Source organism: Lutra lutra, chromosome 6, assembly GCF_902655055.1.
Source record: "Lutra lutra chromosome 6, mLutLut1.2, whole genome shotgun sequence".
Classification (NCBI taxonomy): Eukaryota; Metazoa; Chordata; class Mammalia; order Carnivora; family Mustelidae; genus Lutra; species Lutra lutra.
The window spans coordinates 40184017-40200581 of NC_062283.1; the positions used below are offsets into that span (position 1 = coordinate 40184017).

At 36.5% G+C, this 16565-nt stretch overlaps 1 protein-coding gene across 6 annotated transcripts in view; it reads right to left on the bottom strand.

Annotated features, from left to right (window-relative positions):
- Positions 1 to 16565, bottom strand: part of COL19A1 (collagen type XIX alpha 1 chain) — a 325663-nt gene that overhangs the window by 158738 nt on the left and 150360 nt on the right. For all 6 annotated transcript variants that reach the window (XM_047734919.1, XM_047734921.1, XM_047734920.1 and 3 more), the window contains 2 exons: positions 12143 to 12196; positions 10512 to 10547 (listed from right to left, as the gene is read on the bottom strand). In XM_047734919.1, coding sequence (XP_047590875.1) covers positions 10512 to 10547; positions 12143 to 12196 — 90 coding nt within the window. The remainder of the gene's footprint in view (positions 1 to 10511; positions 10548 to 12142; positions 12197 to 16565) is intronic.

The following is a 16565-nucleotide window of genomic DNA, read 5'->3' on the forward strand; positions in this document are numbered from 1 at the left end:
TATATTTATTCAAGTCAAAGCTAAAAGAAATTATGTTCTGTGGTATTTAACAAGAACTTTTCTATTTCATTCACCTAACAGGAGATTGTTATAGTTTCTTAGGAATTTTAGTAAGAAAACACTATTTTGTAGTTGTCTGTGATTTAAATGTATTTAAACTAAGTAACTGTTTAAATTATAGCATAAGGATTTGAATAAAAAATGATTTCCTCTTAAATAACTGTTTTCATGTAATACTAACATGACTACAGTTGTACAAATACTAGTAGACTATATGCTAACTGCAAATGATCAGTGTGAAAATGATCAATCTTAAACAACTGTTTGCTTTTTCATAAATCAAATAGGTTCTAGGGAAGGCAACAACACAAGGGTTGTTTCTGTGTTCCCAGCACCTAGCATAGTATTCCGCACATAAGCATTCAGGTCAAAGGGGAGAGAAACGGAGGGAATGGGCCACAGCATCCACTGAACTGATCATTATTGTATTTTCAACACATTAATTTTGAAAGAAAGAAAAACCCTATTTCAAGGTTTCCTTTATGTGAATACTATATGATTTCTTGTTTGTGGAGGCCACCTGTTAATTTGTGTGTCATCTGATTTACAAATGACCAGCTGAGATTTTCTCTCAGTTGCATATGGTATTTAAGGTAGTTTCAATAGGGTCAGATCTGTGTTCCTTCTCTGTGCCTAATTTTCACTTATGCTAGATTTATTGAGGTCCCAAGGGACTGTCTTTTTAGTAAGCATGTCTAAGACACTTCTGCAGTTGACTGACTTAATCTTTGGCTTCTATGTAAACGTTTGGTGCCATCTGGGTGAGTATTTAATAACTCCCCAAAGGGACAGGGCCAGAGTAACATAGTCATTTTCCTGGGAACTAAAATTAATGGATATATTCCATGAAATAGCACTGTTCTACCTTCCTTCACCTATCTCTTCTAATATGACATGCAGAGGCCGAAAGAGAAAAGAGGGAAGAAGGCAGAGGTGTTAGCCAACTGCCTTATTTCAATCACATTCCCTGACTCACTTCTGAAGCGTCAGTTAGGGATTTTGGCAAAACTTGACTGTAAAAACAGCAGTATGTTTTTTTTTTTTTTTTAAGATTTTATTTATTTATTTGACAGAGAGAAATCACAAGTAAGCAGAGAGGCAGGCAGAGAGAGAGGAGGAAGCAGGCTCCCTGCTGAGCAGAAAGCCCGATGTGGGGCTCGAACCCAGGACCTGGGATCATGACCTGAGCCGAAGGCAGCGGCCTAACCCACTGAGCCACCCAGGCGCCCCAGCAGTATGTTTTTTATATGAGGAATAGTAAGAACACAGAAGATATACAACAATTATAAGAAGTTATATGTAAAGACACACAATTATATATAAAGAAGTTATATTTAAAGTTATTGTCTTCAAATGACAAAGAAGCAAATAATTTGCAGTAATTTTACTTGCACATTAAATGTAAAGATTTATATCTAGTATTTAAATGTAAAGTAGTGCTGGCAGGATGAGGAGAAAGGGCCCTCTTAACACTGTTGGTGGGAATGCAAATTGTTGTTGTAGTTCTGGAGAACCATATTGAGGGTCCTCAAAAAGTTAAAGATAGAACTACAATCCAGCACTGGCACTGCTAGGTATTTACCCAAAGAAAACAAAAACACTTATTCAAAGTGTTACATGCACCCTGATGTTTATAGCAGCATTGTCAACAGTAGTCAAATTATGGAAAGAGCCCAAATGTCCATCAATTGATGAATGCATAAAGAAGATGTGGTATATATAAATATAATGGGATATTACTCAGCCATCAAAAAGAATGAAATCTTGCCATCTGCAACCACAAGGATGGAGCTAAAGCATAATATACTAAGTGAAATAAGTCAGTCCGAGAAAGATAAATACCGTATGATTTCACTCATATGTGGAATTTAAGAAATGAACATGGGAGCAAAAAAAGAGAGAGGCAAGCCAGAAAACAGACTCTTAACTATGGAGAACAAGCTGATAGTTACTAGAGGGGAGGTGGATGGGGGATGGGTTAAACAGGTGATGGGTACTAAGGAGGGCACTTGTGATGAGCACTGGGTCTTGTACGTAAATGATGAATCACTGAATTCTACTCCAGAAACTAATACCGCTTTGGATGTTAACTAACTGGAATGTAAATAAAAACTTTAAAAAAGGGGCGCCTGGGTGGCTCAGCGGGTTAAGCCACTGTCTTCGGCTCAGGTCATGATCTCAGGGTCCTGGGATCGAGCCCCGCATCGGGCTCTCTGCTCGGCGGAGAGCCTGCTTCCTCCTCTCTCTCTGCCTGCCTCTCTGCCTGCTTGTGATCTCTCTCTGTCAAATAAATAAATAAAAAATCTTAAAAAAAAAAAGAAATTATAAAGTTTAAAAAAAAAACTTTAAAAAAAAGTAAAAACTGGTGTAAAATGTCACACTTAAAATAACATAAATAAACCACAAAATATTAAACTGTAATACAGGATTTTTGTATTAAAATCTTATGATTTCAGAATAATTTAGCAGAAGCTACTTTTACATAAATTTGCATTATGATCTTAGATAAATTGCATTTTGATCAAAGAAATTTGAATGTTATTATGATTTTTTTAAAAGATTTTATTTATTTATTTGACAGACAGAGATCACAAGTAGGCAGAGAGGCAGGCAGAGAGAGAGAGAGAGAGAGGGAAGCAGGCTCCCCGCTGAGCAGAGAGCCCAATGCGGGGCTCGATTCCAGGACCCTGAGATCATGACCTGAGCCGAAGGCAGAGGCTTTAACCCACTGAGCCACCCAGGTGCCCCTATGATTTTTTTTATTCAGTGTTGGTTTCAGTTCATGCAAATAAACATCTGCTTTGTAAATGATAAATATCAAACAGAAGAGATATGTTAAATTTATCAGTAAATCACACACCCCCATTTTATTGGAATATAATTGACATATAACATTGTCTTAGTTTAAGATATAGAAACTGATGATTTGATACATGTGTATATAATCAAACACTTAGCACAATAAGATTAGTTAACACTCTGTCAACTCACATAAGTACCTTTTGTGTATGTGTGCTGATAATTTAAGATCTAATTTCTTAGCAACTTTCAAGTATTGTTAACTATTGTCATCATGCTGTGCATTAGATCCCCAGAACTTAGCCATCTTATAATTGGAAGTTTGACCACCATCTCTCCATTTCCCCCATCCCCTATCCCTAGCAACCACCAGTCTACTCTATGTTCCTATGAATTCTGTTTCGTTAGAGTCCACATATAAGTGAGAACATGAGTATTCATCTTTCTCTGACTTATTTCACTCTGCATAAATGCCTTCAAGGTCCATCCATGTTGTTGCTAATGGCAGGATTTCCTTCTTTTTATGGCTGAATAATTATACACACGTACTGCACACATTACATGTTCTGGCTATTGTGAATCTATGAGCTTCATGAATTCAAGTGTGCAACTTTTTCTCCAGCTTTGGGAATTTTTCAGCCATTATTTCTTTAAATAAGCTTTCTACCCATTTCTCCTCTCTTCTCTTTTTGGTACTCCAATAATGCATAGATCATTTCTATTAATGATATCCCATATTTCATGTAGGCTTTCTTTTCTCGTTTTCATTCTTTTTTCTGTTCTGTTCTGACTGGACTTGCCTTCTACTTGACAGATTCTTTCTTCTGTTTGTCTGTTGTATGCTCTCAACTGCATTTTCTTTTCATTTCATTTACTGGAGTCTTCAGCTCCAGGATTTATCTGGTTCTTTTTTATGATTTCTCTCTCATTTTGTTCATGTATTACTTTCCTGATTTCATTGAACTGTCTTTCTTGTAAGCTCATTGAACTTTCTTAAAACTACTTTGAATTCTTAATTAGGAAAATTGCATATCTCTATTTCTTTGGGATCTGCTATCGCAAAATTATTGTGTTCTTTGGTAATGTCATGTTTCCTTGATTTTTAGTGTTCCTTGAAGTCTTTTGTTGTTGTCTTCATATTTGATTTTTTTAAATTTTAAGATTTTATTTATTTGTCAGAGAGAGCAAGAAAGAGAGCACAAGCACGGGGGAGACAGAGAAGCCCAAAGTGGGGCTCAATCCCAGGACTCTTGGATCACTCACTAGTCCTCTGCAAAGGCTCATTCCTGCTGCCACTGGGAGCATACACATGAAGATGACCATGAGGTTGGTATGTGTGGAGGTGAGGTGCATGGAGCTTTGGAGGTGCCTGTGGGCCATTAGGGGGAGAATCAAAGGTGAGGAATGCCCAGAGGCTTGTGAGTGAGTTTCCTAATGGAGTCTAGGGTACGTACACTCAGTAGGATTCACATTCCTTTGGTGCCCTCTGAGAGCTCTACCTGCTCTTTTTTCCCCAGTATTACCCACCCTATCACACAGCACATCTCAGTATTTTGGATGAGGCAAGAAGGAAGTGAGTTTCTTTGGCAGCGTCCTGCATCACTGGGACAGGTGAGTTCTCATCCACAAGCTCTCACTTTCCCCAGCAGGAGAAATCAAGGGCTGAAAAGGTGTCTCTTGGCATTGAGCTGTGCAGACTTGGGGAGGGCTGATGCATGTAGATTGAAACTGTTCTTTCACTCTTTTCAGATTTCTTTGCTTCAGTGGTATGCTGGAACTTCTCCACTAGACTCCACTAGACTTCTTTCTGGACTTCCACAAAGCTATCTTATCCATGGGTGATTGTCTAAATTGATGTTCTTTAGGAGGAATATGGTAGAAAATTCTTATTCCACTATGATAACAATTTCCAGTAATTCACTTGTTAAGTGTCACTGTGACACTCGTTCTAGGTATGGTGGCAACCAAATAAGCTTCAGAAAAAGGTGATTTGATGACATTTTTAGAACTAGAATTTTAAAATGTACATGCAAAATTTATTTATAAGGGAATAATTCTTTTGTTGTTAATAGGCCGTTGCTTAGAGAATTTCAGCTGGAATCATGGTACAATCTGATTTTATTTGGTTTCCATTTGTGCTATTGAAAGCAAAAGTCCCAAATTATAGCAACTGATTTAATATTTTTATGGATTAGCTGCCAAATTTGACATTTTAGTTAAACAAAGTGCTGAGAGATGAATAATAAATCAGGCAAGATAAGGTAAACCCTAAAACTGTAGATCAAAGACTTTTGTTTCAATTCATACTTTTGTGTCAGAATCAAGCCATAGGAATCACAGATTTATTCTATTTGGCTAGCACTCTGCTCTTTTTTTAATGTTATAAAAAATTGACTTAAGGGACGCCTGGGTGGCTCAGTTGGTTAAGCCGCTGCCTTCGGCTCAGGTCATGATCCCAGCGTCCTGGGATCGAGTCCCGCATCGGGCTCCTTGTTCTTTGGGGAGCCTGCTTCTCCCTCTGCCTCTGCCTGCCACTCTGTCTGCCTGTGCTCACTCTGTGCTCTCTCTCTCTGACAAATAAATAAATAAAATCTTTAAAAAAAATTGACTTAAGAGAACTTCAATAAACAAATGACCATAAAACAATAAAAATGGAATAAGCAGCACAAAAATTTTGTGACAAAGAAAACATCAGTCCAAATTATTTCACCAAAATCATTATATAAGAGCTGATTCTTATTTTTATACAAACTAAGAGAAAGAGAGATAGTAAATGGAATCAATGAGGTTAAAAAGCAAAGATTAAAATACCTACAACGACAATATTCATTAAACATCACTTTTTTTTTTTCTTCAGGACACACTATGTGCTAAACCCTGTTCTGTGTGCTTGGAATTCAACAATGAACAAAAGTCACAGAGAACCTTTGCCTCTCATGGGATTAATAGTCAAGTGTAGAGTAATATTGACAACAAATATAATAAATATATAATATAAATATAATAGATGTTTTAAATGATACATTAGAAAGTAATAAATGCTATAGAGAAAATGAAAAAAAAATGGAGCACTAATGGGTGTTAGAAATTCTGTGTTTCTGTGTGTGTATGTGTGTAGGGTAGTTCAATGTGGTCATTGTTAAAACTTAAAGTAGCTATGCTCCCTTCTAGAGCAGGAAGGAGAAACAGCAAATGCAAACCTCAAGCGGGGGTGTGCCAGGAATGCTTGAAGAAGTGCAAGAAGGTCATTGTTGTGGAATAAAGTTACCAAAAAGAGAAGAATGAGAGATGAAGTCAGAAATGCAGCAAGAGTTGAATCCTGGGAGACCTTGCAGGCTAAGCCAATGAATAGATTTGGGCTTTTACTATGAATCAAATTGAGAAACACTGGAGATTTTGAACAGAAGCATGATGAGGGAAGCTTTCTGGCTTCCGTGTTTCTGTAAAACTCAAGGAGATCAAAGGAAGAAGCAGGGAATCTGTTAATTGGGTACTGAAAAGTGAGAGTAAGTCAGATTCAGATATACATCGAAGGTAAGGCAAATAGAATAAATAATCTGTAAAGCTGATTCACTTGTGTTCACAGTTGTAAGTTTCTAAGTACATGAAAAGTAATCCAGCATTGTATAAAAAAATTTATCATGGACAAAAATTTCCCAAGTTAGGTGAAATACATACATTTACAGATCAAAGAAGCTCAGGAAAAGCAGGAAAAATCTTAAGATAAGCACACCTACATCAGATGATCTGTGTACATCTACTGGACAGTATGGGAAGGGAACCACTAATCTGTGGAATGAGGCAACAAGTCTGCAGTGCAGCTGGCGGCCGAGTGCTAAGCCCTGTGACTCAAAGTGTGGTCTGAGGACCAGCAGCACCTGCACCCCCCAGTTGGAAATGCAGAATCTCACACCTACAAAGACTTAATCAAATAAAATAGGTATACAAACAAGACCCCTGAATGTTCTTGGGCACAATAAATTCTGAGAAGCATTAAGACACCTGAGCTCACTGCAGTCCTTGAATGGCTGGGTTAAGGCTGTAATTAAAGGAGTCTTCCTAGTTCTAAATCCTCCACTTAACCAAGCAGACTTCAATCTTAATTTAGTTTTACTAATGTGCCTCCCTAATGGAAAGAGACATTTCTTTATTACGATGCATTAGGTTGGATTTCAGACGAAAGTCAGACTTCTTCAAAAGTCTAAAAGAATTTTTTGAATAGGAAGAAAGCTTGTTCCATTCCAGTGCCCATATACAACAGCTTTCAATTACAGCTGCATATTTAGAACTACCCCAGGAGATTTAAAACATACTGGTCCACACCAGATCTACTGAATTTTAATTTCTAGAGGTGGAGCCACAGATTGGTAAGTTTTAAAGCTCTCTAGTGAATTTACTGTGCAATTAGCTTTGAGAACCGCTATGAATGAACTCTCAGTTTATTGACTCATAAAAAATGTCTCCTTTATTCTGAATATAGTGGAGTCAGTATAGCTTTCAAGTTTATCTTCCTTGAAAACTGTTATCAATCACTGCATTAAAATGTATTAATCTACATCATAAAATCAATTAAATAGTACATGGTAAGGTGGTATGCATTTCGCTTCATGCCTATTTCATATTTAACAGTCAATTGTCTTTTTAAAAATTTTTAAAGTATTTATTTAATTTCCAAGTTTTCATTCATTCATTCATTCATTCTTTCACTCATTCAGTTTTTTAGGAGTGAGTGGGAGCATGAGCTCAGGGGCAGGAGGAGGGGACGGGGAGGAGTAGAGAGAGAGAGAGAATCTTAAGTAGGCTCCACACCCAGAGTGGAGCCTGACACAGGGCTTGATCTCATGACCCTGAGATCATAACCTGAGCTGAAATCAAGAGTTGGATGCTTAACTAAGCCACCCAGATGCCCCCAATTTTTTATTTAAATTCCAGTTAGTTAACATTCAGTATAATATCAGTTTCAGGTGTAGGATTTAGTAATTCATCACTTACATGCAATACCCAGTGCTCATCACAAGTTCACTCCCTAAGGACCATCACCTATCTCCTCACCCACTTCCCCTCCAGTAACCCTCAGTTTGTTCTCTATAGTTAAGAGTCTATTTCCTGTTTTGCCTCCTTTTTTTTTTTAATCTTATGTTCACATGTTTTGTTTCTTAAATTCCACATATGAATGAAACCATATGGTATTTGTCCTTCTTGGACTAAGTTATTTCACTTAGTATAATACTCTTTAGCTCCACTCATGTCATTGTCATGTCATGTCATGTCATTTTTTTAATGGCTGAGTAATATTCCATCACACACACACACACAAACACACACACACACACACACACACACCATATTCTCTTTATCCATTCATCAGTTGATGGACATTTGGGCTCTTTACATAATTTGGCTATTGTTGATAATGCTGTTGCAAACATCAAGATGTGTGTATCCCTTCGAATTAATATTTTTGCATCCTTTCAGTCAGTGCTGAGTAATACAATTGCTGGATCACAAGGAGTTGTAATTTTAACTTTTTGGGGAACCTCCATGCTGTTCTCCAGAGTGGCTGCACCAGTTTGCATTCCCACCAACAGTGTAAGAGGGTTCCCTTTTCTCCACAACCTCACCAACAATTGTTGTTTCCTATGTTGTTAATTTTAGCCATTCTGACTGGTATGAGGTGGTATCTCATCATGGTTTTGATGTGTATTTCCCTGATGATGAGTGATATTGAGCATCTTTTCATGTGTCTGTTGGGCATCTGTATGTCTTCTTTGGAAAAACATCTATTCAGGTCTCTGCCCATTTTTTAACAGTTGATAATGTTAATAAAGTTATGACATAAGAATTAAACTAGTAATATCCAAATAATACTAATATTAAACTATGAAATAAAACATTTCATTTCCCAGTGGCTTTGCCTTGTTATATTTTTATGAACAAATTCACTTGTACTCCCTCAGTGTCTGCCAGCTAAATAGTACAGGGACATCTATAAGGTGTTATTTGGTAGGAAGAGAATAACTGTTATTAAAAATCCATAAAATAGGGATTCCTGGGTGGCTCAGTTGGTTAAGTGTCCGACTCTTGATTTTGGCTCAGGTCCTGATCTCAAAGTCATGAGATCAAGCCTGGTTTTGGGCTCTACTCTGGATGTGGAGCCTACTTACGATTGCTTCTCTCCCTCTCCTTTTGCCCCTCCCCTCATGCACAGGCACTCTCCCTCTCCACCTCTTAAAAAAAGAAAATCCATAAAATATATCTATTCCAATACAGTTTTCTGGGTAAGGGGCCAAAACTGCATTATCAGATGAAATGATAAACAAAGACTACATTTTGCCCTTCAAACACAAGTTAGAAAGGACTAGGAAATCAGATAACTAAGTGGAGTGGGTGAACATGTAACTTACAAAAGAAAGCATGTGACTTAAATAAAATAAGCAGGCTTAAGTCTATATCACTGCCAAATAGTTTTAAAAATAAACTCCACAAAGTATAAAAAAGCTGACTAATATGCAGTTAAAACTACCTCTCAAATAGTTTTCATTTCCATCTTGAAAATAAAAGCTTCAAGCACAGAATTCCATTGTAAATTGAATTTGGTTATTTCTAAGTCATGTGTTTGATTCCTTAGATTTTTTCATTTATAAAGAAATATTTGTCCCTTAAGAAAGCATTGCAAAAATTAGTTGCATAAGACATTATTAAGGTATTGTTCAGAATGACATTTCTAAGTACAAAGATAAGTATGAACATTATCAAAGCCACACAGTCGTTGAGATTACTGTGCTGCCTTGTTGGGAAGAGCTCAACACAGATGCTAGATTTCTTTTTAAACCTGACCTTCTATGATCAGAATTGGTCTGAAAACTGATGATTTCAAGTCTTATGTCTTATGTCGTTATGATAATATCAACATAAAGTTTCCTTTTTCCTACTAAGCTTAGAGTCATTGTTAGACCAAACCTTTAAGTTAAATGAGAGCCCTTAATGTCTTATAAAGAAAATCTATAGCAGTAAATTATATCCAAATATAAAGTCATTATATATTTATGATTAAATGCTTAATAAATGATGAACCATTTAATTGAGAACAATCCCATTATGTGCACATTAGGAATTTTTCTCACAAATCTGTTACAGAAATATCAGCCTTTTATCACTTGTAAATCTTAGAAGCTAATCACATAGGAAAAGCAATTGTCTCGGACAGGTTTTGGGGAATGGAACAATCAGTTCAAACAGGTAGCTGTTTTTAATCCATTGGGCAATTATAGTTTATTTTGTTCTTTTACAGTTTTTAGAATAAGTAGAACAGTCTCTGCTTCCATTAACTTTAAATGTCTTGTTAAGAATGTATAATCAAACATTCTAGGGGCACAATTATGAACCATATGGAGGGTAGAGAAAATTGTTCAGGACTGGCACCGCCTCCAGACTTTCCTCATAACTACTGGTATGACCTCGGGTTAAGTATTTCACTGATGCAGGCAGCTGCCCCATCTTTAAAATCTGGAGGTTTGGCTAGATCGACTCTAAGGTCACTTTCACTTCTCAAAATATCCTAAAGCTTAAATTTTGGTTTAGTCATGATGTAGTGTGAATAATGAAGAGGATAACATATTTCAATTTTGAATTCTGATTTCAGGAATACTTACAGTTAAGGCTGGTGGTCCTGGAGGTCCTGTATCTCCCTAAAATAGATTTTAAAAAGTTGCCATTACTAATAATCTTTTCTTGCACATTTTATTTATAAGTGTTCTGAATGAACAGAAGCAATATATAGATAAATTCTGAAGGAGAAAACAGAATTTCATCTTGATAGGAGTCTCTGCACAATGAAAAATGTATCGTGTGCTTTAAACTCTCATGATATAAATATCACCTTGTGCACCCCCATGCTTTCTGCAGAACTTGTTTTGAAAAGCTAAAATAATCTAATTTTCTATTCTTTTGTCTACTAACCCCAAATTAGAAAGAATATCTCTTCAAATATGGTTACTTGCCAGTGGAGCAGCTGGGAAGTGTCACAACGACAGATAATTTTTCTGACAAAGTTAGTATGAGGATCAGCAGAAATAATAAGTGCATCTCCCCACTTCATGCCTCCCAGCTGCAAGAAGCAATCCCATTGCCTCTTACAAAGCTCTGCTAAACTGACGTTGTACTTGCCCTCAATTTTAAGAGGGTTTGTCTATATTAATGTATTTTAAAATACCAAAATTGTTTCACTGACCTAAGTGAATACAAATTACCAGGTGGATATATCAAGAAGCTTTTAAAAATCTTCACAGAATGGCTCATCTAAAAGTTTACTATTTTCTGTCTTATATGTCGCCTCTATGCTTTTTTGTATATCAGGACTCCTATTTATTTAATAAGAACTCTTAATCATTAAGATCAAAAATCATTGCTATAAGGCTTTTTAGGTGGACATTATGGACACCTTATACCTTGTGGTATGAAGCTCAGAGATACGTTCTCATGTTGAGAGTATCTCTGTAACTTTTTCTTTTCTCATCTAACGTAGTCACCTCAAAAGTTAAGGCTGAGTATTGAGTAATCATTACTTTTTGGAACAATTGAATAAAAATAGCCAATACTCGTTAAGGAACATCGACATAGCTTAACTCAGTCACTGAGGACCAATTTGTAAGATAGATTTTAACAGAGAGGTAAATATTGAAGCCAGACAAGGGTTCCCAAATGTGCTGACAATAGAGAACAAAATGCAATACAAAACACCCGCACGTATAATTCTTATCAAATCGGGATCATCCAATGACCTTATTCTGAATGACTCTTGCTTTTAGTACTTCTAAATCTCTTTTCAAGATCACAGCCAATAGATCATTATAAAATGGCAAGACAGAAAAATGGAAGGAAATGAAGTGTTCAGACCAAGACTGAGTTAAAAAGTTAACCTCCTTCCCCCCCAAAGGCCACCTGATTCACCATTATGGTAGCAGTTCAGTGCTACTGGCAAAGTTCCCTGATAAAAGGCACAGTTGCTAATTTGGCAATGGAATGGCTAATGCTGTTAAGTGAGGGAGAGAAAGTGAAATCTTATAAACACAAATTAATGTCAACTAGCAGTTGTGCATTTAGTCTCTTCAAACTAATTAAATGAACCAAAAGGCTTTTCTTCAGATGCTTTTAACATAACAGCCTTTGGTTAATTTTAACAAAATTAACTTTTGGCAGTTAGAAAGTATCAGAGAAAAGTCATTGCATACATTCTCAGAGTTTTCTTAAGAAAAACTGGCACTTCTCAGTGTGAATACGATACCTTTTCTCCTTTTGGGCCAGGTGGACCACGAGGACCCAAGTCACCTTTTAAACCCTGTATGAAGAATACAACCAATGTAATTTCTGTACACAATTCACAGAAAGATTGAATTTCTAACAAGTCATTAGTCACAAAATAAATCATAATTTACTGAACTCCCAACTCCCATTCTTCAGTTTGTAGTATAGAGAGAAAGAGAGACAACTGGCACTAAAATGATAAGCAACATCTGCGTTGTGGTGAGTACAGATACATTAAATCAGCGTGAGCCCTGAATACTGCATATTTGTGCAACTTTGCTTCCTGCTAAAATTACATTAATTCACCATCTGGGAGAACATCATTTAGATCTATATGAGCTTTTAAGTATCCACTTTGGATTAAATTTATGGATGTTGTAAATACCTTTGATTTAGCATTGATTTGGCCTTTATAAAGCTTGCCAAAAAAATTCAAGAATTAAATAAAAAAAACATTTTTATGTATCTATCAAGTAATCCAATTGTGAGGGAAAAATAAATGAAGGACATCTTCTTTCCCTGTCACTCACAGCCCGAAGCTATAATGTAGTCTCTTTCCTCTTTTAAAGTATTTTAGTTCTCTAGTTCCTATTTTTTTTAAACCTGGATTTATAAAGATATTTAATCAAACTATATAAGACATAGACAGAGTAACAGATAAATATGTTCATGAATCTTCCGGACTCTTGGGTGTTTCAGTGGATATTTTGTTGACCAGACTGAGAAATGACAGCTCTCAGGAACACTGTGATAGATTTCAGGGGCATTCTACAGTTGAAGGTTTTCACAGTGTAAACAGAAAGAAAGTTAGATAGACACGTCCTGACTGTGTGCCAAATAGAAAAAAAGTATCTTCCGTCATCCTTGATTTAACACATTGGATGAGGGAAGAACAATCATGGAAAAAAGAAATATTCTGAAGCCACACAATGCACAGTCTATGTCCAGACGTCTTACTTTTCCTGGCTGAGGGATCCATCTCTCGCAGCACTGACATTTTGTAGTCAATAAACAATGTCAAATGCCAGCAGCTTTAACTACTTAATATAGAAGCCCATGATGAATTTCAAGAAATGAAGGAAAACTGGATACTTAAAATAATCTTGTAGAGGTTATGTGAAAACCGTCGTCTTACACCTTAAGGAAAAAGATTTAACGGATGAAAACAGCATGTGATTGGCAAAAAACACTTCACAACTATAGAAATACTTTTCAGGATGAAACTGATAGCTATGGGTCTTTAACTGTTACCTCAGAGTATTTCTAGAAAAAGGATGAGTGAAAAAGTAAATCACATTTGATATGTGATATTCTCTTATTATTTGAAATAGCCTATCCTTCCCAACTAAGCAAAATGAGACTCATCTGAATTGAGATGTGTTGTGAGTGTAAAACATATTAGATTTTCCATCTCTAGTACAAAAAATGTAAAATAGCTCATTAATAATTTTTATATTGATTATATATTAAAATGATAATATTTGGATATATTTAATATATTATTAAAATTAGTTTCACATGTCTCTTTTTACTTTTTTTTAATATGGCTACTGGAAAGTATATCTAGATTTGTCTTGAAATTATATCATATTTAGAATTACACTATATAAGTATTACATTAAATAGATTCTATTTCTATTGGATAGTGCCACTTAGAAGTACAAAAACAAGAAGTTGACAAAAACTCTCTCTTTGTCCAAACTTCAGTCACACTCTTCTGAGTCTTTTCTCCATTAAGCCTCAAGCTTGGCCTCAGTCCTGTTCTGTCTTTGGCCTGCTTAGCCCAGTTTTAGCAGACTCTTGCTTAATCAGTTTAGAAAGAATCCCACACCCTTAATATCAGATCAAGTGCCTCCTCTCTGACCTTTGACATGTAAGTGTTTGGCCCGCCTTTAGCAAGAATCCTATTAAGTTAGTTTCTCAAGAATCCTCTTACCCTTGAGGTCTGCTCTTAGTAACTATTTTCCATTCACTGAGCCCATCACTCTATTGGCTGTATCCCTCCCTCTCCTTGTTGTATCTGGAGTTGAGCTCAATTTCTCTCCCTTTCTGCAATACCCCTTTTCAAATCAGTGTGAACAAAATTTTAATACAATGTTCATTATTGTAAAATTTTAAATAAATGTGAGAATAGTTTTTCCCTAACAGGGTCAAGATTCCTGCCCTCAAGGAACTCATATTATGAGAGGAGGGTTGTCCTGCTGATAAACAGGACCACAGGCTGAATGTGATAAGAATGAGAGGGACAGAGCTGCTATTTCAATTGCGGTGATAAGAAACCGCTTCTGTGTGGAGGGGACACTTGTTGTTTCAAAGGATCCAGGCATGCAATGATCCAGGGGAAAAATATTGAGGTTAGAAGGCACAGCAAGCACTGAAGCTCCTAGGGTGAGCAGAATGTCATGAGCATGCAGACAAGGAACAGGAGATCAAATCAAGTTTAGGCAGAGGTCAATGCATATAGAGAACTAAAGGCCATGGTAAGGAGGCTGGTTTTTTTTGTTGTAAGTGGAATGGGGAAACTACTTAAATGTTCCAAGCAGAGAAAGGCCATGATGTGACCTTGTTTCAAAAAACATCACTTTGTCCACAATGTGAAAATGGATTGTAGGCAGCAAGAGTGGAAGCAGAAAAGGGACTGACACAGGGTTCCAGGCAAGAGCACAGGATGGTTGGGGTGTGGGGGTGACACTGGAGATGGAGAGCAGTGGTCAGAGATTGCACATAATGGGAAGCAGGACATATAGATATGTTGGAAAAGGGGGCAAAGAAAAGACGGTGCCAAGACTTAAGTAAGTGATAGGATGTTGAACCATTTACTGGACTGAGAAGTTTATTAAAAAAGATGTTTTCTTTGTGCTTCCTGATATAATACTACCCAGAGAAAGACAAATGAAGAAGAAATGTCTGAGAAAGATACCAAGTACCCATTTAGTCAACAAATATTGTTGAATATCTACAAATATATAAGACTAAACTCTATGTTCTGGGCACCTGGTTGGCTCAGTCGTTAAGCAACTGCCTTCAGCTCAGGTCATGATCCCGGAGTCCTAGGATCAAGCCCTCTTTGGGCTCCCTGCTCTGCAGGAAGCCTGCTTTTCCTTATCCTTCTGCCTGCCACTCCCCCTGCTTGTGCTTGCTCTCTCTCTTTCTCTGTCAAACAAATAAATAAAATCTTTAAAAAAAGACTATTAAATGTTAACAAAAATAATTTTAAAAAAGGACTAAACACTATATTCTATGAACATATGCATATGAAAAGGTTATTGTTTTAAAAGGCAACATTAAACACAACATTCAGGAAAATGTTAACTTTGGGGTGGGGCATGAGGTTATACTGAGTTCTGGGTACAGTGGTGTCCTAGTTATTACTATGATTCATAATCATCACATATTACATGTTATAAAAATAATATCTCTAGGCATAAAATAATAAACTAATTTTTTTCAATATTCCTGCCTGACAGACTAACCCTAACGGCAATTTTTGGGAAGAACTTACTGGCAAATGAATCAGCTAACCATCCCTGATTCAATCAACCATGGTCAGGAAGCAGATGGGGAATAATGCAACCAAAGACAAGCTGATGTGAATACTGAATACTATTATGGAAATATATAGCAAGTGTGAAGGGAACAGTTCCCAGAGAGGCCTACATCTACTGGAGGTACCCAAGATTCAGAGATGCAGAGTTCAGGAGAGTCAGGAAAAGAGCAGCATTTTATGCAAAATCCTAAGTTGTTCAAGCTTCCCTATAAAATAGGTATAAATAATAGTTATCTTGAAGGCTTATTCTGAGAATCACAGGTTATAAAAACACTCAGTACCTGTAGGTACTTAATAAATGTTGCTTTTACTTTTCAAATCCAAGTTTAAGGGATAATTAATAGTTCATTCTGTTCAGGTTTGTACTCAGTTTGATGGATATGGAACCACTGTGCTTTAAGTCACATAGGATAAAATGCAATTGAGAAGTACTACATTTATCAAGCTTCTACTTTTATGGCCATTGAAGTGGGCCCATGTAACTCATGTCCTCTGACAAAGTACAATGTTTTTAAGGCCATGGCATCATAATAAGCTCTAAGAAACAGATCAGTAATGCTTTTCTCAAGTGCAATTTTTCTCCTCCTGTCACACTGGTGCTGCTATCAATGGTGATCGAGTACTGGGGAGAAAAAGATGCAGCACTCACCGTAAAGCATAAAGAATCAAATGGAACAGACTATGAATTCAATATTGAATAAGATGGGAATCTATTATCAAGGTTCTCAATAAAATTCATGTATATCAAGACTCTCAAAAGCACAGTAGTTGACTGCACATTATGTGGAGATAGGAACTCTTATCTAAAGGCAAGATGAAAGCTGATGGACAGTATAATATCTAGAATTATAAAAGC